Source organism: Gorilla gorilla, chromosome 9 (genome assembly GCF_029281585.2).
Source record: "Gorilla gorilla gorilla isolate KB3781 chromosome 9, NHGRI_mGorGor1-v2.1_pri, whole genome shotgun sequence".
Lineage (NCBI taxonomy): Eukaryota > Metazoa > Chordata > Mammalia > Primates > Hominidae > Gorilla > Gorilla gorilla.
Genome location: NC_073233.2, coordinates 26,300,515 through 26,324,105, shown reverse-complemented (window position 1 = coordinate 26,324,105; position 23,591 = coordinate 26,300,515). Strand labels below are relative to the sequence as shown.

General features: G+C 43.4%; 1 protein-coding gene across 9 annotated transcripts in view; it reads right to left on the bottom strand.

Annotated features, from left to right (window-relative positions):
- Window positions 1–23,591, bottom strand: part of NAV2 (neuron navigator 2) — a 775,852-nt gene that overhangs the window by 181,585 nt on the left and 570,676 nt on the right. For all 9 annotated transcript variants that reach the window (XR_008669893.2, XM_055356422.2, XM_063711041.1 and 6 more), the window contains 2 exons: window positions 5,601–6,702; window positions 128–240 (listed from right to left, as the gene is read on the bottom strand). Coding sequence is in view for 8 of the 9 variants with exons in the window: in XM_055356422.2 (XP_055212397.2) it covers window positions 128–240; window positions 5,601–6,702 (1,215 nt within the window). In the remaining variant the exon portion in view is untranslated. The remainder of the gene's footprint in view (window positions 1–127; window positions 241–5,600; window positions 6,703–23,591) is intronic.

The following is a 23,591-nucleotide window of genomic DNA, read 5'->3' as shown; positions in this document are numbered from 1 at the left end:
TGTTTAGCTCAAAGTCAATGCAAACATAATGCAACTCGTAATCAAGCTGGGTTCATGCTGTTCCAGCAGGTATTGCATGGAAGGCCTCATCACCAACAGACACAGATTTCTGAGGCTCCATACTCACCAGTGAGTTCTTCCAGAGCAGGCTGTCCAGTCTTGGTGAAGTGGCTGGGCTCCATGCTCACACCTGTTGAGCTTGACTCGGCAGTAACATTCCCTTCAGTGTCCGTCTGAGACCTTCACACACAAACCAAAGCAGACACACTTGTCATGAGAGGCAACTACCACATCTGGACCACTGTGGTCTAACCACAGCCCTCACCATCACCTCCTGTAGCAAGAAGCTTCAGAACAGAGTGGACCAGCGGACTGACGCTAAATAATTCATTAGCCGTATGTGGAGCAATGTCCTAAGAACAGAGAGAGCCGCTGAACTGTAAAAGATAAACTTTTCATTGCCCAGATGGAGGGTCTGCAATCCCTCACTGGGGAATGCTTCTCTGAACCTCCGTCAGGATGCTAGGTCTAGCCAGACACATGCTGGAGGGTACTGGGTGGTTTGAATAATTTAACCTATGCCAAAGAACAACTTCTAAGTAACCAGCCATGCCAACAAGTCAAACATAAAGATGACTCTATTAACAGCACCCCCACCCCAAAATTCTTCTGACATGGTTTTCTCTATAAAGGTGACCATAAAACCAGTCGGAAGTGGGCGCCAAGCAGGTGTGTTTGCCCTCCAGGTCTCTCATTCAGAGCTTAGTTCTTCTGACATGAAAGGTCTCATTGATCATTATTTCAACACTTGACTGAAATCTGTACTTCCCCAAACCCTCTCCATGCCCTTATTTGTCAAGCAAATTGAAGCAACAGCTTCATGCAATGTTTTCTTGTCACAGCTACCTCTGCTCATTCAGGCATGGCATGCAAATGCATAATTACACTCAGATGCATGACCCTGCATGTAACATTATTAACGCACTGGCATGCTGAATTAATTCAACCAATTTCACTACCTGTGAAGAAAACGTTTGCCCAGAATGAGAATGGACCACCGGGGATGTACTGATAAACCTCAAGTCATCCAACTGTTCTTCCCTCCTTTGTTCTTCCTACTGAGGCCATCGTTCTCAATTCTGTTATCTTTACCTTTAAAGGATTTCATAATCCCTGTGCTCCTTTCACCTCCAGCCAGGGTCCAAGCCCTCATCATCTCTGCTGAGGCCTTATGAGTACTTTGAAACAGGTACCTCACACCTAGAGGCTGCAAATGGCAGCCCGGTGTGGAAACCAGCCCAACTTATTCCTACTGGTCTGCATAATATTTTAAAGTTTTAAAATTAGTTCAACATTTAAAAATCGGGATATTTCATAATAAATATCTGAATTTCTGCCTTTGTCCAGTAAAAACAATAAAGCCTGGAAAGGACTGTCTTTGTTATTGCAGATCGCCACCTGCTGGTGCCAAGTGGTGGCTGCACCCTCTAAAGAGGCGTGGCTCCCTCTGCCACAGGCCCACTCACCCTGAGCCACCCATCTAGATGACCATTTAGAGGCCAATTAGGCATCTGAATCTGTGATCTCCATTCTACACTCTTCCTAAGTTTGGTCTACTCCCCACACGATCCTTCATTGACTTTTGCAATACTGACGTGATGACATCACTGTCTTCAGTGGTTTCCATTACCCACAGAATAAGGTCTAAACTCCTTATTGTGGTAGATGATGGCCACATTCTTCCTTTATTTCCAGCCCCATCTCCTGCCTTTCTAACCCTTTACATACAACTCTACTATGCTGCACCCACATGTGGCTTCTCTCCACATGGCTTTAACAGGTTTATCTTTGCAGTAACTGCAACCTCTCTGCCTAAAGGCCCTTCTCCTCCTTCCTTAGTTTGCTGCTAATCTGTCTTTAAGATGCAGCTTCCATGTCATCTTTTCCTGAGAGCTTTCCTTGACTCCTTGCCAGGAGTTCCTATAGCACTCTCCTTATTCTCTTGTTGGCTAAAATGTGATCCTATAGCACTCTCCTTATTCTCCTGTTGGCGAAAATGTAAATCTTTCCTCAACTAGATTGAGAGCTCTTCAGAGGCAAAGGTTAGTTCAAGTTCATATGCTGCACAGGCAACATAAGAAGGGTGTGTTGACTGGATAAATAAGAAATGTTTAAGTCTCAGAAGATGCTAGGTACTAGAAGGTACATTAGACTTGGAAGTCCAAATATTCGACTAGCTCCAGGTCTAAGACATAACTTGTTAGCCATGCAAAATTTGAGTTGTCACTTCACCTCTTTGAATCTCAGCATCCTCATCTGTACAATGGGGATAATAATAGCAATCTCCTCTGGTTCTATAAAAATGAAAGGTGATGTGACACACAACTCTTAGTAAACTATAAAGTGATAAAGTGATAGATGAATCCACTGTTACTTCTGAATTGATAAATATAATTCATTCTGAGTGATTTTTTAAAAAATGACCCATCTTCCCTTTACTCCTTGGTAACAACTTTAACATGGAGAGGTTTTCGTGGGGGGGGGTGGGTAGCAATTATAAGTTATATATAGTGAACCATAAGCTTGAGGGAGAGAATTTTAGAGCAGAAAAGGAGAATAAACCATTTTATAGAATCTAATCTAATCCAATCTTCTCATTTTCCAGATGAAAACAATAAAGATACAGTGATTTAGAGTCAAGACTGGTGGTTAAGAGCCTGGTCTCACTAGTTAGACAGACTTGGCTTTTTGGTTTGTTTTTGAGACAGTCTCGTTCTGTTGCCTAGGCTGGTGTGCAGTGGCGTGATCATGGCTCACTGCAACCTCCGCTTCCCAGGTTCAAGGGATTCTCATGCCTCAGCCTCCGGAGTAGTTGGGACTACAGGCGTGCACCACCTCGCCAGGCTAATTTTTGTAGTTTTAGTAGAGATAGGGTTTCACCATGTCTGGTTTCAGGCTGGTCTTGAACTCCTGACCTCAAGTGATCTGCCCACCTTGACCTTCCAAAGTGCTGGGATTTCAGGTGTAAGCCACCATGCCCAGCCCACACCTGGTTTTAAACATGAGCCCCTCTAGTCTAGTTCTGTGACTTGGGGCAAATTGCTTAATTACCTCTAAGCTGCTAGCTCATGGAGGTGTGGGAAGAATGAAGTGAGCTAAGATGTGGAAAGCCCTTAGCGGACTCTCTACCCACACTCGATCAATACCTGTTCCTGCAGCCAGTGCCTAAGACCTCAGAGGGCACCAAGGGCTGATAAAGGACAGGGCCCAGGTGTCCTGATTCGTATCCTGGTGCTCTTATTTCCAGCGTCACTTCCCAGACTCCCCTAAAGATGAAGGCAACTCAGAGGGGACAGAAGGACGTTAGTTACCCAGAGTGGGCATTAACGTAAAAACGGGGCTAGTCAGATCCACATCACAGACGTTTTCCTCTTCCTCCTCTTTGTCAGACATTTGCTCTTTATCATTAAGACTTTTTCTTCTGATAGAAAAGCTTGAAATAAAAAAAGGTTATATCTTTTATAATCTTTCAAATGATTATAGCGAACAACAAAAAAAGAAGGAATGGGATTGATGGTGATCAAAGACTGTCATATTTTAATTTTGAAAATGCAAATTGAGAAGCTGTGAATCCTGAATATGTATTACCTTAAGACTAATAATGCTATTGGAATTATAAAAATTTCATATGGAGCTATTTAGTTGCCTCCACACTTCAGAGAACAGTTCATGGCTGGGCGCGGTTGGCTCATGCCTGTAATCCTAGCACTTTAGGAGGCCAAAGAGGGTGGACTGCCTGAGTTCAGGAGTTCAAGACCAGCCTGGACAACATGGTGAAATCCTGTCTGTATTAATATTAAAAAAAAAAAATAGCCAGTCATGGCAGCATGCACCTGTAGTCCCAGCTTCTTAGGAGGCTGAGGCAGGAGAATTGCTTGTACCTGGGAGGCAGAGGTTGCAGTGAGCTGAGATGGTGCCACTGCACTCCAGCCATGGCGATAGAGCGACACTCCATCTCAAAAAAAATGAAACAGAAACAAAACAAAACAAAAGCCGTGTATGTAGACCATTATCTAAGCCCTGGTGCTCTTCTCAGGATTGTGAGCTGAGCTGATGACTTGATTCAATAAAATGAGACCTTCTCCCAATTAAAAAGATTGGTATGACCCTCACTGAAGGAGAATGCAAGCAGAACAAAAGGAAGGAGTGCAATGCCTGACATTCCTTTGCTGGCCTGGTGCTGGCTGGCTTTCCTTTGAAAGCTCTTAAGCCAGTCCCTCCACCAGCTATTGGCAGGAACTGTAACAGAGACTACTAGAACACAGCTCAGGAGGAAAGAGGGAATATCAAATTCTTTGGGGAATCATACAAACATACCAAGCTGAAAGTCTGGGCATGCACCTATGCACCTGAACAGGTATGTAAATACGTGTATGCACATGTGCCTTTGCATTTTATGTATGAATGTATACTTGTGTCCATGCTTATATGTGACTTTTAATGTGTGTCCACATGTATGGCTGTATGAGTGTGAGTGTACAGCTGTGCATCTGTATGCACTTGAGTTACAACTGTAAAATACGTGTCTAGAATGTGACACTTGATCATTAATCCTCTTTTGTGTGTACAAGTATTAGTTATCCAATTGTGCAGTGTGGCCAAATGCACTGCTCATCTCCAGCCCAGGATCGAATCAGGCACTGTCAGTGAAAGCTCTGGGAATTATAAGAACTTTAAGGACAGGGGCTGGGGAGCTTCCATCTGCCTGGAGTGGACTCATCCATGTGTATGACATGGCCCCTGAAGCCCATATGCCTCATTCAGTAAGGGGTGTGGTGTAGCCTGAGCAATGAGCAATGTCGCTGACCAGAATCACACAGAGCAGCAGCACCACTGTGTGGACTGGCTCCACACAGCCTCCCATGGTCCTGAGGATGTGCCATCAAAGAGACAGGGGCTAGGGGACAGATAAGGACAGAAGGATCCATCCATCGCCACAAACACCCAGGCTTATCTCCTCAGAACATGAGCTCTTCTGTTCTTCTAGAACCAGCCCCTCCCCTACCATTACTCTTCTCCCCAATGTCCCTCTCCCTTCAGAAAGCCCCAGCATTCAGCAGGGACTGTGAGGATCTGGATGTTCAAGGCAATCCCTGCTATAAGAAATCTTAGTTATTGAGCCAGGTGTTTATTATTTTATTTATTTTTTAAGTATGTTGGGATGTGTTAGGACTAATGCTGGGGACTGTCGGGTGACACCAAACCGCCCCCACCCTCATATTTAGGCCTTCATGCTTTCTGCTCAGGGAAGCTGCTGCTACAAGGCCTGGGGTCCCCACATTCCTATGCATCCTGGGATCAGCTCACATTTTACTTCCCTTCTCCAGCTTTCTCTGTTCCTTCCCCAACCTGTGCTGTATGAACTGCTCCCTGGAGCACATTGTGTCTGCTTCTCTTAGGAGTTTATCACATGGTTTCTTAGCTATTGACTTAAGTATTCCTGGAGCACAGTCTAGCTCCTGCCCTTACAGACCCGGAATCCACTATAAAGGAACTTTTACCCAACATCCCAGGCAGCACAGGTGGGTGGCAGCTCCTACCTGTACAGGAAAGGTGCAACCGTGGCAGTGTTGGGATGGTTGTATTGCTGCTGGGGCTGAGGTAGCTGAACACTGACGGTATTGCTTCCTGTGGTCTGGGTGGTCCCGACGGACCCACTGACAGTCTGGCTGCTGATGCTGTGGTTCAGGGTGGTCCCTCCTGGGCCTTTTCCTTCTGAGGACGCCAGGCTGGAAGAGGAACTGGAGTGTCTGCCGTCCAGCTGGGGCTTCTGCTGGGGGAGTCCTGAGCTCAGCTTCCCACTCCGGCTCCGCTCCCCTTCCTTGGAAGGCGCTGGGGCACTTGGGGATTTCCCGGGCATGCTCTTCATTCCTGGTTTTGGTATTCCACTGTGGGAAGGGGCCATGGGCTCCTTCTTGGCACTGTTGAGCTTCCCCCCTTTGGGGATGAAGCTGGCGATCTTGGAGGACTTTTTTGGCATCTCGGGCACAGCTGCTCCACTGGGGTCTTCTTTTGGCTCCTCCTTGAGGTCCAGCCTCTCCGTCACAGAGGCTCTCTTGGCAAGGTCCTTGCTTTTCTCCTTATCCTTCTCCCGCTGTTGTTTCTCCTTCTCTTTCTCATTGCCTTTCAGAGAACTCTTCTTGTTGGTCAGTGCCCGGCTAAAAGTCCTCTGGGCAATGCCCTTGAGTGCAATCTTGGGGCTGCTGGAAGCAGGGCCCACGGTGGTGAGCATGCGACTGGCGGCCTCCAGCTCCTCGCTCTCTTCGAAGCTGGGCAGAGTCTCCAGCCGCTCACAGCTTGTGTCCCGGGACCCCGGGCCCTCACCTGCCTTTGAGCCCCCTTTACTGTTGAAAAGTTTCAGCTTTTCCAGCATGGACTTCTGATTGTTGGGGGCCGGCTTCATGGCTTCAGGTGTGGGCCTGGGGGCCTCAGGCCCAGGAGGCTTGACCGAGAGCATGGATACCGTGGCACTGTGCTTCACGCTGAGGGATTTGCTGCGCCAAGGCTTGGTGGCTGTCCCGGGCTGCGGGATGGCCGAGGAGGTACTGCAATTAGTAGGGGTGGAGCTGCTGCCGCTCTCCAAGGAAGCAGGTGCATTGTCACTCATTCCGGGGTGGGAGGAGGCTGAACTTGCCAAAGGCTCTGCAGAGACAGAAGAGAGGAGGCCTGAATTATACTTGTTGACCTGCACTGAAGACCAGGGAGGGTCAGCCATGGCCACACAACCAATCACTCCCAACCCAAATGCCGTATAGCTCCATTGCCCACTTTGTGGATTATCTGTGGTTAGGTTTTAATTTCTGGCTTGACTTCCTCCTGCTTTCCATACTGCACAGTTCACATCCCCCAACCCCATCACATTTTGGTGGCATGTGCCACGTGAAAGCATGCAGGTCTTAACAAATCTTAACAGACACCTGCACCGTTAATACAGCCAGTGCAGGAAAGAGTAGGAAATACCTACCGTTTTCAATTATTCATCCCATAGCCTGTTTTCCAATTATGGGAAAGAATCAAGAATTATCCAACTTTAAGCAAACAATGTATCAGAGACATTAAAATACAACAATTACAAAAATAGAAAAGAAGGAGAAACCATGTAGAATCTTTAAAAAGAATAATTACACACAAAAGCTGTTAAAGCCTATTGAAGCATGTAAGTTTTTCCTATGCTGGCACTTTTTAAAAGTTGCAAACGGCTGGGTACAGTGGCTCACACCTGTAATCCCAGTACTTTGGGAGGCCGAGGCGGGCAGATCACCTGAGGTCAGGAATTCAAGACCAGCCTGGCCAACATGGTGAAACCCAGTCTCTACTAAAAATACAAAAATTAGCTGGGTGTGGTGGCACATGCCTGTAATCCCAGCTACTTGGGAGGCTGAGGCAGGAGAAGTAGAGGTTGCAGTGAGCTGAGATCATGCCATTGTACTCCAGCCTGGGAAAAAGAGTGAGACTGTGTCTCAAAAAAAAAAAAACAAAAAAACCAAAAAACCAAAACACGTTGCAAACATGGTTCAGGTTGGACTTAAAAACAGCTTTTTTTTCTCCTTTTCTTTTTTTTTTTTTTTTTCTTAAGAGTGTAATCTATGCAATGGCTTCACTGTGGGCAAGAAAACACACAGGTTATCTGAAAGTCAAGGCTTCCCCTTGGCGCTCAGTGAGTATTTCCCTGGCCAGACTCTTTTCTCAGAAAAGCCTCAAAATATTTCCAAACTAGAGCCAGAATTGTTCTAGTGAGGGCAGGCTCCAAACTAACGGCTAGTCACCAAGGTGGCCAATGTGACAGAAATGGAAACTGCAGCACCCTGCTTCAGTCAGTGCCCGGGATGATGCAGCCTATCTCTCAAGGAAGGACAGCTATTGGAGAGAAAGTGCCAGGCAAAGCACGTCTCCACTGGGCCCCGTGCCCGCACCCACCCACACCCCATGCCCAGTGTGCACGGCAGACAGGATACACCCCTTCAGCCCCCCAAAAAGCACCTCTGCATCTGCAAAGTCACAATGACATGACTTACCTAGCAGCAGCCACTTTCTCCTGCAATGATTCCCTAGGAAAAATCCTCCAACCGGAGAGGCTGCCCTTCCAATTGTCACAAGTGTTTTCGGTTAAACTGCTCATGTTTCTAATTAACTTTTGTCATCCACAACTACTCCAGTGCCCAGAAGCCTGGCGGGATTAACGGCTGCTTCTTCTGCCTTTTTTTTTTTTTTTTAAAATACCTATGTTCCACTGCCTTCTAGCAACAGAATAAACTGTATATAGAGCGGCTTTTTATGATTTAAAAGTCAACGGCTGCTGAAGCCGAGTGAAGGCAGCCCCTGTGTGGGGCGTGAGCACCGTGCCGTGAGAGCTCACAGTAAAGGAACTGCCTCCTTTCACTCTCAGCTGCTCGGGGAAGCCACAGCTCCAGGGTGATCCAAAGCAGACCTCCCAATGTTTTAAAACACATATATATCTTCCTGACTTACTGGGGATTTGGGTTTGGAGGGAGGGTGCCTCACAATCCTCCCTAACAAAACTCAAGGGGTGTTGTTGGATGTTTTCCTGGGGAGACTGGCTTGGAATCAGGCTCCGAGAACCCACCCACACTGCTGGCCTGTTAGAGGGTTGCTACAGGCTTGACGCTGCCCATCAGCGGCCTGCTTGGTGTCAGGAGGCTCAGTGCTCAGCACATTGTGAAAAGGAGTTCCTGCCCCTATTTTAAGAGTGAGGAAACTGAGACTTAGGTAGGGCTAAAGAGTAATCCTAAATTACACAGCCAGAAATGCAGATATCCGGGATTTGAACTCAGGTCTCCTGACATGGTGTCATAGCTACCTCCTTCGATGAAGAATGCATGTAAACAGCCACTTAAACAACAAGAGCACTTTTAGGAACTGCGCATTCTACTAGCTTATGTATGTTCATGACATCCATGGTGGGGTACAAACCAACCCTGCCATTTGAAATACAGCAGCCTACATCACAGAGAATGGCTCTCTGGCTGAAATAATAGTGAACCCACCAATCCTGAGTACCACTCCTCCTAGGAAAACTGCCTTTCCCTTTACCTGAACTCAGATCTGGGGCAGACGTAAAGTTTTCATTCATTCATTCAATATATTCATTCATATCTATCTATTCATTCATTGAGCTCCTAATATGTGTCAGATACTGTTTTAGGTACTTGGGATCCATCGATGAAAAAACAGATAGAAATCTCTGCATTCATGGAGTTCACATTTTAGCAAGAAGGAACAGATAATAAATTTAATTAAATAAACTATATTATTTGTTAAAAAATAGTGCTAAAGAAAAGGACGGGGGTCTTAGGGGCAGGTTGCAACATTGTCCTTATGGGAACTACAAGATCACATTCAAAGGTATGTTCCTCTTTCCTAAAGAAGTTTTAGGCATAGTCCCCACATGTACATGGATCAATGTGATCTTACTGCTTGGAACTACTCTGAGGCTTGCTCAGAAATGGATGTCTCCACTATAATTTCTATTTTTTTTTAACACTAACAATCACAGCTAGAAATTAACCAACTAAGTAGCTAATAACTGACCCAGAAGAAAACAGATACTTGGCTTGTCTTGGTGAAATGGCCATCTGAGACTCTCAGACCTGGTTTATATCACATGACATTTTCCCCTACTGTGTGCTTCACTAGGATTCTGTCCATACCTCTTCCACAGAATGATTTTGGAGGGGCAGCTACTTTATACAATGCTCTGGGAACACAGAGTTGAATAAAGCTCCCGCCCCCTAGAACTCACTGTCTTAGGGTGCAATGGACCTCAAAACAAACTATGAAAATAGTGTAAAAAGTGGTAGAGGGCTCTATGAGGTGCTATGAGAACTGGAGAATTAGTAGGCCCTAATTCCCTCTGAAGAGTTTGGGAAAACTTCCTGGAGGAAGTGATCCTTGTGTTATCACGTGGCGCTTTTGCTATAGGTCAGTTATTCCCCTGGTCTGGGATTTCCTCCGGGACAGAGACTCCCCGCCCTGACTCATCTTTGTGTTCTAAAGCCTGCTGGAGCATAAAGATACTTATGAATTGCTGGTGGGTAATTTTGACATTTGCAAGTCATATTTAAGGCAACAGAGATGTAGGATTTGTGATGAGTCTTTAGGGTTTTATTAAAACTCTTAAGCCTAAACTCAGGAAAAAATTCAGATTAAAACTCAGAGAATCAGAATTTCTATGTAGTATTTAGTCTGGGCTCCCCTGGTTATTAAGTCATGGCGGCATTTCAAGGCTACTCATTATGACTATAAAAGGTAGCACCTGGGTATGATTCTGAATTTGGTTTCTAGAGCAGGAGTCTTGAGCGGTGCTAGATAGGGAGCACTAGGGCATCTGAGGACCAGGTCATCAACATTCTACACTCATGTCACAGCCAGAAGTCCCCTATGACATGAAGGGTATGTCAAGTCACGAGTGGTCTTGTACAGAGTAACTTGATACATTTCTATCATTCCTAGGATATCATACCAGTGATCTCAGAGCTTGGCTGAGTGGCTGTTTGGGGCCTGTTCCTCTCTTTGTCTGTTTCTTTTTTTCCTTTTTTTTTTTGAGATGGAATCTCACTCTGTCACCCAGGCTGCAGTGCAGCGGCTCGATCTTGGCTCACTGCAACCTCCACTTCCCAGGCTGAAGTGATTCTCCAGCTTCAGCCTTACAGACGAGTACCACCAACACCTGGCTAATTTTTGTGTATGTGTGTGTTTTTTTGTAGAGATGGAGTTTTGCCATGTTGCCCAAGCTGGTCTCAAACTCCTGAGCTCAAGGGATCCAGCCACTTCAGCCTCCCAAAGTGCTGGGATTACAGTTGTGAGCCACCGCGCCTGGCCTTCTTTGTCCACACTTCTTATCCTGGGGTCCTATGACTCCTAGCATGAAGCTTTCCTCAACAGGCTTCTCAGATAGTAAGTTAAACAAAGGGGAGGTGTGGGTGGGTAGGCTGGACCTTGAACTTTGTCCCCAACTCATGGCGTGATCCTAGATATGCCATTTTGCCTCTCTTGGCTTCAGTTGCCCCATTTGTTAGAAAGAGGATGAGCTATTTCTCTAGTGTCCTTTTAGCCTTGCTTCTATTCAAATCTGGGCAAGTCTCTGAGACGACCCCTGCAGCTGGGTGATTTCCAATCTTGATGGAGAAAACCAGCTGGGTCAAGGTATGGTCAACATTAGATGAGCTGCTTGTGAATTCAGAAATGCTAGTATCCTATGAAAACCAGTTTGGGGGAAGGTGGGTGGGGTGAGTTCTTCAAAATGAAAAGCACTTATTTCCCTAATAACTAACAACTCTTGTCATTTTCCTCAAATATCTGAACCTTTGTTAAAGCAAAGGAACCTAAGGGGGAAAAAGAAAAGCATAAAAGAATGTTTTGAACATCTGTATCCCCCAAATGATGATATGTGGGCCAATGAAGTGGATGAGATTGTGTTGGATGGCACATGAATATTTTTATATTTTAAAAGTCATATTTATTGCTTATTAGATATATTAGAAACATATTGGAAAATGATAACTAGCCATATATAAATTAACAGTTTCATGGATATTAAATGTAGATTTAAAATTTGAGCTAGTTTAAGGAAAATACGAAATAAAAAACACAAGTGGCTCACAGATTTGGCAAAAATCACGCAGAAATTTTATGAAAGACTGAAGTGGGAGAAACACTGTTACATTAAATCAAGATATACTCATATTAAATGTGTTCTTTTGAAAAATGTAATCAACCAAATAGAAATCAAACCAGAAGGCTCAAATAAGGACTAGGTTCAAAACGAACCTGAAATGGTTAGTTTTTAGAGCTTTATTTATTTCTATATATTTGTGTAGTATGTGATATTTTGCCAGTTCTGGCAACATGACCAGGCCTTGTTGAGCCAAAGGTAATTTTAAAATAGTAGCTGTGACAATTTTTGACCACACAGTAAAAACATAGTAAGAATGATATATCGCCACCCAATAAACAGCCACTTCTCCACATGTTAAACTGAAAAATATCAAGATATACTCTTATTATGTACAATAAACTCTGATATATGCTACTCTAGTCTGTTCTAAAATGCTGATTGCAGAGCCCTTAAACAGGTTTTTGTTTTGTTTTGTTTTAAAAGATGTAGTTTTGCTCTGTTGCCCAGGCTGGAGTGCACTGGTGCAATCTCGGCTCACTGCTGGAACCACAGGCACATACCACCACGCCTGGCTATTTTATTTATTTTATTATTTTATTTTGAGACAGAGTTTCACTCTTGTTGCCCAGGCTGGAGTGCTCACTGCAACCTCCACCTCCCAGACGTAGGCAAGTCTGCTGCCTCAGCCTCCTGAGTAGCTGGGATTACAGGTTCCTGCCACCATGCCCGGCTAATTTTTGTATTCTTAGTAGAGATGGGGTTTCACCATGTTGGCCAGGCTGGTCTGGAACTCCTGACTTCAGGTGATCCTCCCACCTTGGCCTCCCAAAGTGCTGGGATTACAGGCGTGAGCCACTACGCCTGGCCCTTAAACAGGTCTTACGCCCCACTAGTGGGCTGTGCCTTGCAGTTGGAACACCTCAGTTCTAAAAGACCAGCTTACAAGGTTGGCCCACCACCAACTGACAAACCACTGTAAGAAGGAAAAGTTTCATTTGAAACACTGCAGACAGGATGCCTTTGAAGAAAAGGAATTTTTTTTCTCGGAGTTTAGAGAGAGTATTAATCCTCCGGTTGGGAGGGAAAAAGTTTGGTTTGGTTTTTCTGGCAACCAGCCTTAACCTTCCCTGACAGGAACCAAAATGCTTTCTAAATGAAAATACTGTTTAAAGCAGATAAATAAAGCATTTCTTCCTTTCTCCTTCAGTGAGGGTGGACACTGGCCCCAGGTCTCTCCTGTCCCCAGCTTTTCAGTTAGGGAGATGTTGGTGGTCTGGTCCTGATGCCAACAGGCACTCAGGGAGAGTGTCCTGTTGATCCCAGCTCCTGTCACTGCTACTGCGATTTTTAAATCTGCCCTGGGGAGGTTTCTGGCCTAAATCCTCTCCCAAGTCTTTGGAGAACAGGCCTGATAATTGGGTGTGGGAAAATGTCTGCAATTTCCTAAAATTTGTCAAGGTGTCAATCTTGAGTATTCAAATTGGTTAGTATAATTGAAACTAGTTTTTTTTTTTTTTTTTTTTTTTAAGTGTATTGACTCCAGCCACATGAGCTAGAGACTGTTTTCAGAGTCATCCTGGTCAGTTCTTGACAACCTGGTAGCCACCAGACCACAGAAGGGCAGGTGAACCTGTCTCGATCCACTTAGAGGTTCTGCAAGGTTCTTGGAGCCTGGCTGGAGGAGCCTTCTCAGCAGCACTGCTGTGTCAATGTCTAATATTAAGGATATAGCTTAAACACAGTCTTCTCTCCAACTCCATCTTGGAGAGGATCCCTGGAGGTACAGAGAGAAGTAAAGAAGGTAAGCGGGGCATGAGGACAAACAAAGAATGGAGACAGGAAAGTGAGAGGGCATGGAGGGAGAGCGAGCTGGGATTTGGATCCACATGCTTCAAGGATCTTATTGTGTCTATAATTCCATACGCTTCTAGAAAGTCTAAGCTAGAATAAGGATGAGGATCTATATAATAAAATGGTTTTTTTAATAATCAGGTGTTTTTTAAAGGTTGTTTGGTTAATGCAATCCCTATCAAAATTCCAGTGACTTTCTTTTTTTTTTCCAGACATATAGAAATCTATCCTAAAATTCACTGGAATCTCAAGGGACCCCCAAAAATCAAAACAATCTTGAAAAAGAACAAAGTTGGAGGCCTCACACTTTCTGATTTCAAAACCCACTACAAAGTTAAAGTAATTTTTTAAAAGTGTGGTACTATCATAAAGACAGACATATAGACCAGTGGACTAGACTAGATAGCTCAGAAATAAACCTTTGCACATATGGTCAAACAATTTTTGGTAAGAGTTCCACAAGTATTCAATAGGGGAAAGAATGGTCTTTTCAATAAATGGTGGTGGAAAAACTGGATATTGTCATGGAAAAGAAAACTAAAGTTGGATTCTTTTTTTTTTTTTTTTTTTTTTTGAGACGGAATCTTACTCTGTTGCCCAGGCTGGAGTGTAGTGGCGCGATGTCAGCTCACTGCAACCTCCGCCTCCCGGGTTCAAGCAAGTCTCTTGCCTCAGCCTCCTGAATAGTGGGATTATAGGCATGCACCACCACACTCGGCTAATTTTTGTATTTTTAGTAGAGACAGGGTTTCACCACATTGGCCGGGTTGGTCTCGAACCCCTGACCTCGTGATCTACCCGCCTCAGTCTCCCAAAGTGCTGGGATTACAGGCATAAGCCACCACACCCGGCCTGGATTCTTACCTTATATCATATGCAAAGATTAACTCAAAATGGATCTAAGATCTATACATAAAAGCTAAAACTATAAAACTCCTAAAGGAAAATATAGGGCAAAACCTCATGACTTTGGATTTGTCAATAATTTCTTGGATATGACACCAAAAGCACAGGGAACCAAAGAAAAAATAGTTGGATTCATGGAAATTAAAAACTTCTGTGCATCAAAGAACACTATCAGTAGAGTAAAAAGGCAACCTACAGAACCGGATGGAATATTTATAAATCACATATCTGATAAGTGACTGATATCCAGAATATATAAAGAACTCTTACAACTCAACAAAAACAACCTGATTTTAAAATGGGCAAAAAACTTGAATATTCTCAAAAGAAGATAAGCAAATGGCCAATAAAAATATGGAAAGACATTAAACATCACTAATCATTAGAGAAAGCAAATCAAAACCACAACAAATACCATTTCATGCTCATTGGAATGCCTACTATTTAAAAAATAAGCGTCCCTGACCCTTGTTATCCTGCATTGTGGTTAGTAGATGCACCTGACTTAGCTTACTTCCAAGAATGCCTGAAGTCTTATTAGGTCCCCTGAAATGGTGGTTAGAAAAATCAATAAACAAACAAAAACTATTATCCACACCAGATCTCTCCACAGGGCTCAAAATTAAAATCAGGTGCTCCTGACTTGTCCCCCTCTTGACTAACCATGTCAGTTCTCTCTAAAACTAACTGAACTCAATGACTAGAAATCTTGGTGATGCTTTTAATGTTTTCTTCTTCTATGCATGGTGGAGATTTTGCTCTCTACTGGGTCACTTAAAATGTCATGTATGAATACTCCAGTATCTTGTGACAGTTTGATCAAAAATAAATATGCAGAATGTAAAAGCACATTATCCTAACAGACAGAACCCTTCTCTGTCCTGCATGAACCACACATTTCCCAGTTTTTCTCAGTGACTTTTTCACCCCAGAGGAAGCAGAAGAGGCCCTCGACAGCTGGAGCAATTACAGTTGTGTTTCTTTGTAATATGTGACAAGGTAATCCTTTTTCTTCAGTGGCTTATTTTGGATAAAACCAAGTGAAACCATGGGTGATGAGGTAATTCATTTATCTGCTGGTAGCTAAAAACCAGTTTTTTTTGTTTGTTTTTTTTTTTAAAGAATTACCCCTTTCCAAAGTAGTTTTCACTACATTTTCTCCAAACAGTTTTACAAAGTATGTTCTTAAATCCCACGTAATGTTATAAAGAATTGGTAATTAACTTGCTGGAAATATTCATATGCAGCTGGGCTTTTGTTTGACCCTATGATAACACCTTAAAAAGAGAATAAATTCTTAAAATCTCTCCCTCTCTCTCACACACACACCCTTTACATCAAATGTATTCTATACAAATTTTAAAAATCCTCCCACTCAGCTGGGTAAGGAGACGGATCATTTGCTGGTATCTGAAGGAAGATACCTTTAAAAATATAAGACATGCCTATTCTTTATCTTTCAGTTCTTGAAGCCACATCACCCTCAAAACACATCCTTGCTCTCTCTTGAATATTTGTTCAAAATCCCCAGGAGAAAACTTTTGCTTTAATTGGTCAGGCAATTTCTCTATCTTGTACCATATATGGCTATACGAAAGTACAAAATTGGCTGTAGAAAACCATCTCCCTTTTTCCAAGAGTGTATGAAATTTCACAGACAGATTATACACACTTTACAGGGGGCAAATCCCATTCTTTCAAGAAGTCACTGTTCACAACCAGCAGCTTTTTGGCAGAATGCAATGGCTGTACACTATTGTAAATACATCCTTCTAAGATAGAGTTAGTTAAGGAATTCTGTAGGCCCCTTCCTCTAGGAGCCCAGCCCAATCTTTCTGCTTTCTATTGGGGCAAGGATGGACAGCCCCAGATAGGAGCCTCCAAATCAGTGTTAAACCAGAATGGCTTCCACTGAACAATATAAATAGACAGTAAAAGAAAGAAGAGATTCCATGGTCAGGTAAGTTTGGAAAATGGAGGTCTAAATAGTAGTCAAATAGTTTTTTTTTGTCTACAGGACTTCTCAGAACCTTTAATGTGCCTATTTGCCTGAGAATATCCTAAAGGATAATGGGATGATAGTGTGATTCTTAAATGTATTTTTGCCAGGGAACTGATTTTATGGGATAGTTTAAAGAAAAAGCCTATCATGGGATGCATTTTGGCAAACACTGTCCTAATGAAGGGGGCATAAAATGGGTTTACAAGCTAAATCAGAAAAGACAGATGTCCACTGGCCACTTACTAGGAGAATTAGAAAAGGGAGAAGAAGATGAGCCCTTATTTCCCCCTGTGATGTTATAATCTAGTAAAATGTGGGATTCTTTCATGCATTCGAGCATTAAACACCCGTAAGGTATACCCGCTTTCTTTTATCTACTCTGCATGGAGGCCAAAAGCTACGTGAAAATAGGAAGTAGGTTACTACCAGGCAGCAGTATGCCTAAAAAGATTTCTGTCAACAGTTAGGTTCACTGTGACTCACTACAGAGACGTGGCTGCCATGAAAATCCATGGGATCTTGGGTTATATTAACACAGGAATGACACTCAGAACAAGAAGGGTGAGGATCTTGCTTTGCTGCACACAGCCCAGACCACAGCTAGAATGGTGAAATCTTAGAATTTTGGACCTGGAAAGGCTTCTTGGAGATCAGCTACTTTAAGGCCTTCTTTTCTCAAAGCGGGCAACAGAACCGTGGGCAGGTAATGACTTCTCCAAGGTCTCACATTCAGTAAATGCCACAGCTGCTACTAAACTTGGGACTCTGGAATTTGTTAAGTAACATAGCTTCCCTGGCTCTACCCCAAACTTACCAAATCAGAGTATCTCTGGGGAGGGACTCAAAAAGCAGGGGTTTTAACTAGCTCCCCAGGTGACTGTAATAGATACCGAAGTTCAAAAAGCAGGTGTTAATAGAGTTCAAATCTTACAACACACACTGAGAAACTATAGTTTGCCCTAAAGGACGAGGATGACCCTAAACCATGCTCAAGGAAGAGTGGCCAAAATGACAGAGACCCTCAGCTTTAGAGAAGAGACAATGAAGGAAAAGGCAACGGTAGAAGAACTCTTCTGAACAAGGTGGCTTTCCTTTCCCTTCAATTTTTCTGCCCAAAGACACTGGGAGGCAAAGAAAAAAACAAAAGTTACAGCAACACCTGCCAGAGCAGTCCATGACTCAGGACCATTCTGAACAAGAGTGTTTGGACAGTGAGAGACCCAGGACCCATTACAGCAGTGGGTGTTAGGGGGAGCCCTGGGGTTCCCTGGAGCAATTTTGGGGACAGTTGAAGAGGGTGAGGTCAGAGAGTATTTATAGCAATTGTGGAAAAGGGGAATTGAGTCAGCCTGTTTTTATATATTCTCTGCTCCACTTCTACCAGAGCAGCTCTCTTTACATCTAAGATTTTATTGGACAAAAATTTTCCATGGCAAAATATATTTACACACACACACACACATATATAGCAATATTACTAACAACACATGTTAAGAAGGATAACATTCAACATTTACAGAGCATGCACTTTGTGCCAGGCACAGTGCTAAGCATTTTTATTGTTTTAACTTCTTTTATTTGTGCTATAAATCCAATGAGGTAGGTAATAATGATCCCATTTTACCAGTGAGGACAACTGAGGCATAGGGGTTAAGTTACCCAAGATCGAACAGATTAGAGCTAGGCAACTTTATTTCAAAGTCCACACATGTAAGTTGCACTTCTAGTCTACCCCACCTTGAGAAGGGACAATAAACAGGACTCTCAAAATATGTGCTTTTCTCTGGGCACAAGATATAGTATTTTCATCAAGCCTTCTGTCAACAGCTTTTAGAAACTTTACAACAAAGTTTGTTGACTTTTAATTCCTTCCCTAAAGACAAAGAGAATGTTTCCCTCCAGGAGGTTCTTTTTAAAAATAGGAACGTCAGACAATTTAGCAGTCATTTAAATATGGTTTTTGTTCTTCAAAATTTAGGATGCTGGCAAAATGTAATCTTTCTGCTGTTATTTTTTCTGTCAATCAAAATCAGGAGCCAACCAAAGAACGAGCTTATTATATTTCTCTGGAGGAATCAATGCAGAAACTGAGAGCTGAATTGGACTATTATTCACTCTCTATGATTGTATTACGCCAAATGTGCAGGAACAGAAGAAAAAAAAGGAGTCATTTATCCTGATTCTGCCAAGAATGCAGACACTTAGTATCAGATAGATCAAACAATTTCAGGGCTTCATGGATGTGACTGATCCACACACAGCCCTACTAGATTTCTGGGCCTTTTCACCTGACAGTTGTCTTCTTAATGGGAAAACAGAATTCTTCTGAAAAGATGAAACATACTGAGATAGAAAATGCCTCAAGAGACTTCTCACCAGCTTTACTCACCTAAATCAGGAAACAATTTCCTCCACGTGTCTGTTTTATTTTATGTAATAGGTCTGGCTGTGACAAGTTGGTGGTAGATTGAGGTTTTGCAAATGAAGCACCCATTTAGAGGAATCCTAACAATTCTTTGTAAGGCTAAGACACCTTTAAAAATCAGATAATTATAATGAAGTGGAAAGAATGCCAAGATAATCATCTTATTCTGTTCTGTGATATTCAGACTACCCTTAGAATTATGCAATCATTGAACTTTGTGAATGGGTTCAAGTCCAACTTAAAGGCTTGGTAATCTTGAGTCTAGCTAAGCTCCAGTTTATTCATAAGTAAAAATAAAACTAACACTAATAACTAGTACTTTTTGAATGCCACCTCTGTACCAGGCACTGTACTAAGTGCTTTAAATAATTTCATTTAGCCGGTCGCGGTGACTCATGCCTGTAATCCCAGCCCTTTGGGAGGCCAAGGTGGGTAGGTCACGAGGTCAGGAGATCAAGACCATACTGGCTAACATGGTGAAACCTCGTCTTGACTAAAAATACAAAAAATTAGCTGGGCGTGGTGGCACAGGCCTGTAATCCCAGCTACTCGGGAGGCTGAGGCAGGGGAGTCGCTTGAACCTGGGAGGCAGAGGTTGCAGTGAGCTGAGATTGAGCCACTGCACTCCAGTCTGGGTGACAGAGGGAGACTCTGTCTCAGATAAATAAATAATAATTTAACAGGTTTATTTAACTATTTCATTAATTCATGCAAGTATCTTATACAGTGGATTTACTGCAGCTCAGAGACATAAGCAACTTGCGCAAGTCATGGCTAATAAGTGGTAGAGTAAGAATTTGAACAATAAAGTCCATGCTCTTCTTATTTTTTTTTTTTTTTGAGACAGGGTCTTGCTCTGTTGCCCAGGATGGAGGGCAGTGGTGCAAACATGGCTCACTACAGCCTCACCTCCTGGGCTCAAGCAATCCTCTTGCCTCAGCCTCCCATGTAACCAGGACCACAGGTACATGCTACCATGCCCGGCTAATTTTTTTATTTTTTGTAGAGATGGGGTCTCACTATGTTGTCCAGGCTGGTCTCGAACCCCTGGGCTCAAGTAATCCTCCTGTCTTGGCCTCCCAAAGTCCTGGGATTACAGGCGTGAGCCACCGTGTCTGGCCCCATGCTCTTCATAATCAATGGACTTTATTAAATGGAGATGGTGACTAAAGCTTTCTTCCTCCCTCATGAGCAGCAAAAGGGCAATGATGTGAAAGCACACTGCAAACTGCAAAATCCTGAGATTAATTCTTATTCTTCTCTACTAATATTGGGCTTTCTTAAAGCAAGGTATAGCTACACCAAATTTTGGTGGCGTTATTCTCTTTTATAAGCAAGATGGGACCAGGTCTCTAACCCAACTCTATGGAGAAAGGGAGAACTGTCCTTCCAGTGCCATAGTTTCATACGTGGCTCCCACAGCCCTGTCCAAGCTGACCTCTGCCATATTCCCACTCTGAGCCAGGGCCCTGTGCCCTACAGGCATTGGCCTGTGTGCCCCGTCAACTTCACCAGGCTGACTGGAAGCAGCCCAGTAAACACACAGTTCTCACTGTCTGGAGTGGTGACTCAGTCACTCTTGGCAACATCTACTCTGTTTCCATAAGGCTCAAAGAGCTCTTCATATGAACCTTGTTGAACAAGGACTCAAGGAGCTTCTCACCCACGTGCACGGCTACGAGATAGAACATGGAAACCAGGCTCACTCACAGACCAGCTTGGAGGTTTTAATTCCAACTTAAACATTCTCAAGCTTATTAAATTTTGTTTCAGAGAATCTTTGTCATCTTGAATAATGAATTCTGGATGTACAGGAACCAGGGATATGACTGGGCTCAAAGTTATTTGGCCACATTTCTCTTTGGAATCCTAAAATAACCACAACGTTGCATGTTTTTTTCTCCAATCACCCTATCTCATCCCATCCTTCCAACTTTTATTTTTCTTTTGACATTTCTTCTGTTCCAGGTACTTTCCCAGGTGTTAGGGATACAGCAATGGATATATGGTGTATGCCTTCAAGGGGTTCCAGGTCTTGGGGATGAAACAGAGCATAAAGCAGAAGGAAGGACAAAGCAAGAAGCTATCGTGATGATTGGTTTACGGACCTGTGGATCACAAAAGGGGTTGCCTAACTCAGTCCGAGGGCAAGTGGGAGTCAAGAATTCATTCAAGTCACTGAATGACTGCATGAAACTTCTAGAACTAAACCTTTTACAAAGTAGGAAAAAGAAATAAAATATCCTGGGGTCCATGCCTAGTGATTAAAATCAAACTCAAGATAACAAAATATATAGATTCTGCACTTGATCAGGGCAAAATCTGGTCAGCCAAATACATTCATGATACTAATCATAACCAGGAATTCCAGGGGCATATCTATTCCACCCAAGCATAATGAAAAATGGGACATATAACTCAACCAGAATGTTGTTCTTCTCTGCTCTCCCAGCATGCATATACTTTTTTCATTCAGTTGCACGTCATGAATTTATTTCCACAATGAAGAATGCTTACAAGTCACCTCCCAGTCCATGATGGAAAAAAACAGGCATGCAGACTCAACTCTCATTTTTTTCCCCAAATTTGGCTGACAAGCCAGAAGCAAAGTTGATGGTTTCAAATAATATCAAACTGACTATTGACCCAACCACTCCCAGCTGTCAATCCAGATACCAGTAGTTTGAGACAAATGGCAAACTTTCTCCAGCAAGAGTCACATTTTGTACTAAAGATGTAAATGAATGGCAGACCCAAATGCAATGTTATCCTCTCAGTTTGGGACTTAAAGGAGAAGATGAAGGCAGGAAAAGACAACCAGCATTAGCTCCACACTGAGGTGCACTGGGCTTGACGGACCCAGGTTCTCTCCCCGAAGAGGGGATTATCAAGCCTATTTTACACAACAGTAAATTCAGGCTCAGAGAGGTTGAGTCATTGGCCTGATATCAAAAAGCTGGAGAATGTAGAGGTGGGATTCAAATCCAGGTCTGTCCAATGGGGAAGCTATAGCCTGTTGCCTCAGTCTCATTCTCCTTTGTGAAAAGTAACAAACCTGGCCAGGTGCAGTGTATCACCCTTGTAATCCCAGTACTTTTGGAGGCCAAGGTAGGCGGATCACCTGAGGTCAGGAGTTCGAGACCAGCTTGTCTTGGCCAACATGGCGAAACCCTGTCTCTACTAAAAATACAAAATTAGCCAGGGGTGGTGGCGAGTACCTGTAATCCCAGCTACATGGGAGGCTGAGGCAGGAGAACCACTTGAACCCAGGAGGCGGAGGTTGCAGTGAGCTGAGATCGTGCCACTGCACTCCAGCCTGGGTGACAGAGTGAGACTGTCTCAAACAAAAACAAAAACAGACGTGTGAGAACAAAGCTATGAAATGAGGTAGATGTGAGATGAGAGGGGGATAGCAGAATATTTCTTGGAAGCCACTGTCTGTGAGGGTAAGGGGGGCAACGACATTTCAGTTACAGGGGAGAGTTGTCTCTAGTAGAATAATTCCTTGACAAGCCACCTGGCCCAGAAACTCAGGCCCTAGGAAAATAGCAACTGCCTTACAGAAGGCAGAAAATTGCTAGGGAACATGGGGTGTGCAATATTTCCCTCCCTGTGACACCCTCTCCCTCAACAATATACTGTCACAAAAGTTACTAAAAATATGAAATGCTTGCTGTGAATGTGTATCTCTTGGAAACCAGCAAGGAGGTGGGCTTCTTGTTCAGAATGTGGGAGTGGAGTAGAAACCACCTTCACAGAAAGGCTGGAGGCAGCACCTCATGGGAACTCACAGAAATCCTGAGGCAGGTTCCATACTGTCCAATCAGATCTCCAGAAGGCAGGTAGGTTCTTGAAGCATCTAGGCTGGGCAGGGCTGATCCAGGACACCTGATCTCTTAGTTACACCAGCATTGCCTGCTTCTGCATCAAGGGATAGCCATGCATTTCTTCCTCCTGGCCTTAGTTGTTCTCCTTTACTTCTCAAAGTGCCCCCAGTTCCATAACCCATTTCCTAACCCATTGTCTTCTCATCTCCCGATTCTCTATCCTTCACAGATTTTGGCCCTCTGTACTTATCAATAGCCTGCTACAGACTACTCCTCTAGGATGAAGGCCAGTAAGCCTGGGCCTGAAGGCCAAATCCAGCTCCCCACCTATTTTTGTAAATAAAATCTGACTGGAACACAGCCGTACTCATTCATTTACATATTGAATAGCTGCACCAGAGACCCCATGGCCCTCGAAGTCCAAAATATTTATTGTCCGGCCATTTAAAAGAAAGTCTGCTATCCCTTGCTCCAGAATATCAAGTCCTTAAAGCCTGGGGCTCTGTTTCATTCATCTCTTTATCTCCAGTATGTGATACAGAATAAATGTTGTTTGATAAAGTGAGTGAATGCATGCATGAGGGTTAGACAGACACGATTAGATCAATTTAACACAGTTGTTACTGCAAAGACACTAATTGGAAATCCTTTAAACTGAAAATAGATGTTCTAGTTAGCCATATTTTCTATTTAAGCCAGTTAACAGCAACAGCAACTTTTATGTATTAATGCATACTGATTTTATTTTTTTTCCTCAAAAGCATGTTATTCTATTTCTCTTTCTTAGTAAAATTGGGTCTAACTGAAAACTCTGTGATGCTTTGGGCTGAATTGCTGAACATTAGTATCTGGTACTGAAAATGACAGGTATAGCCTTGGAAGATA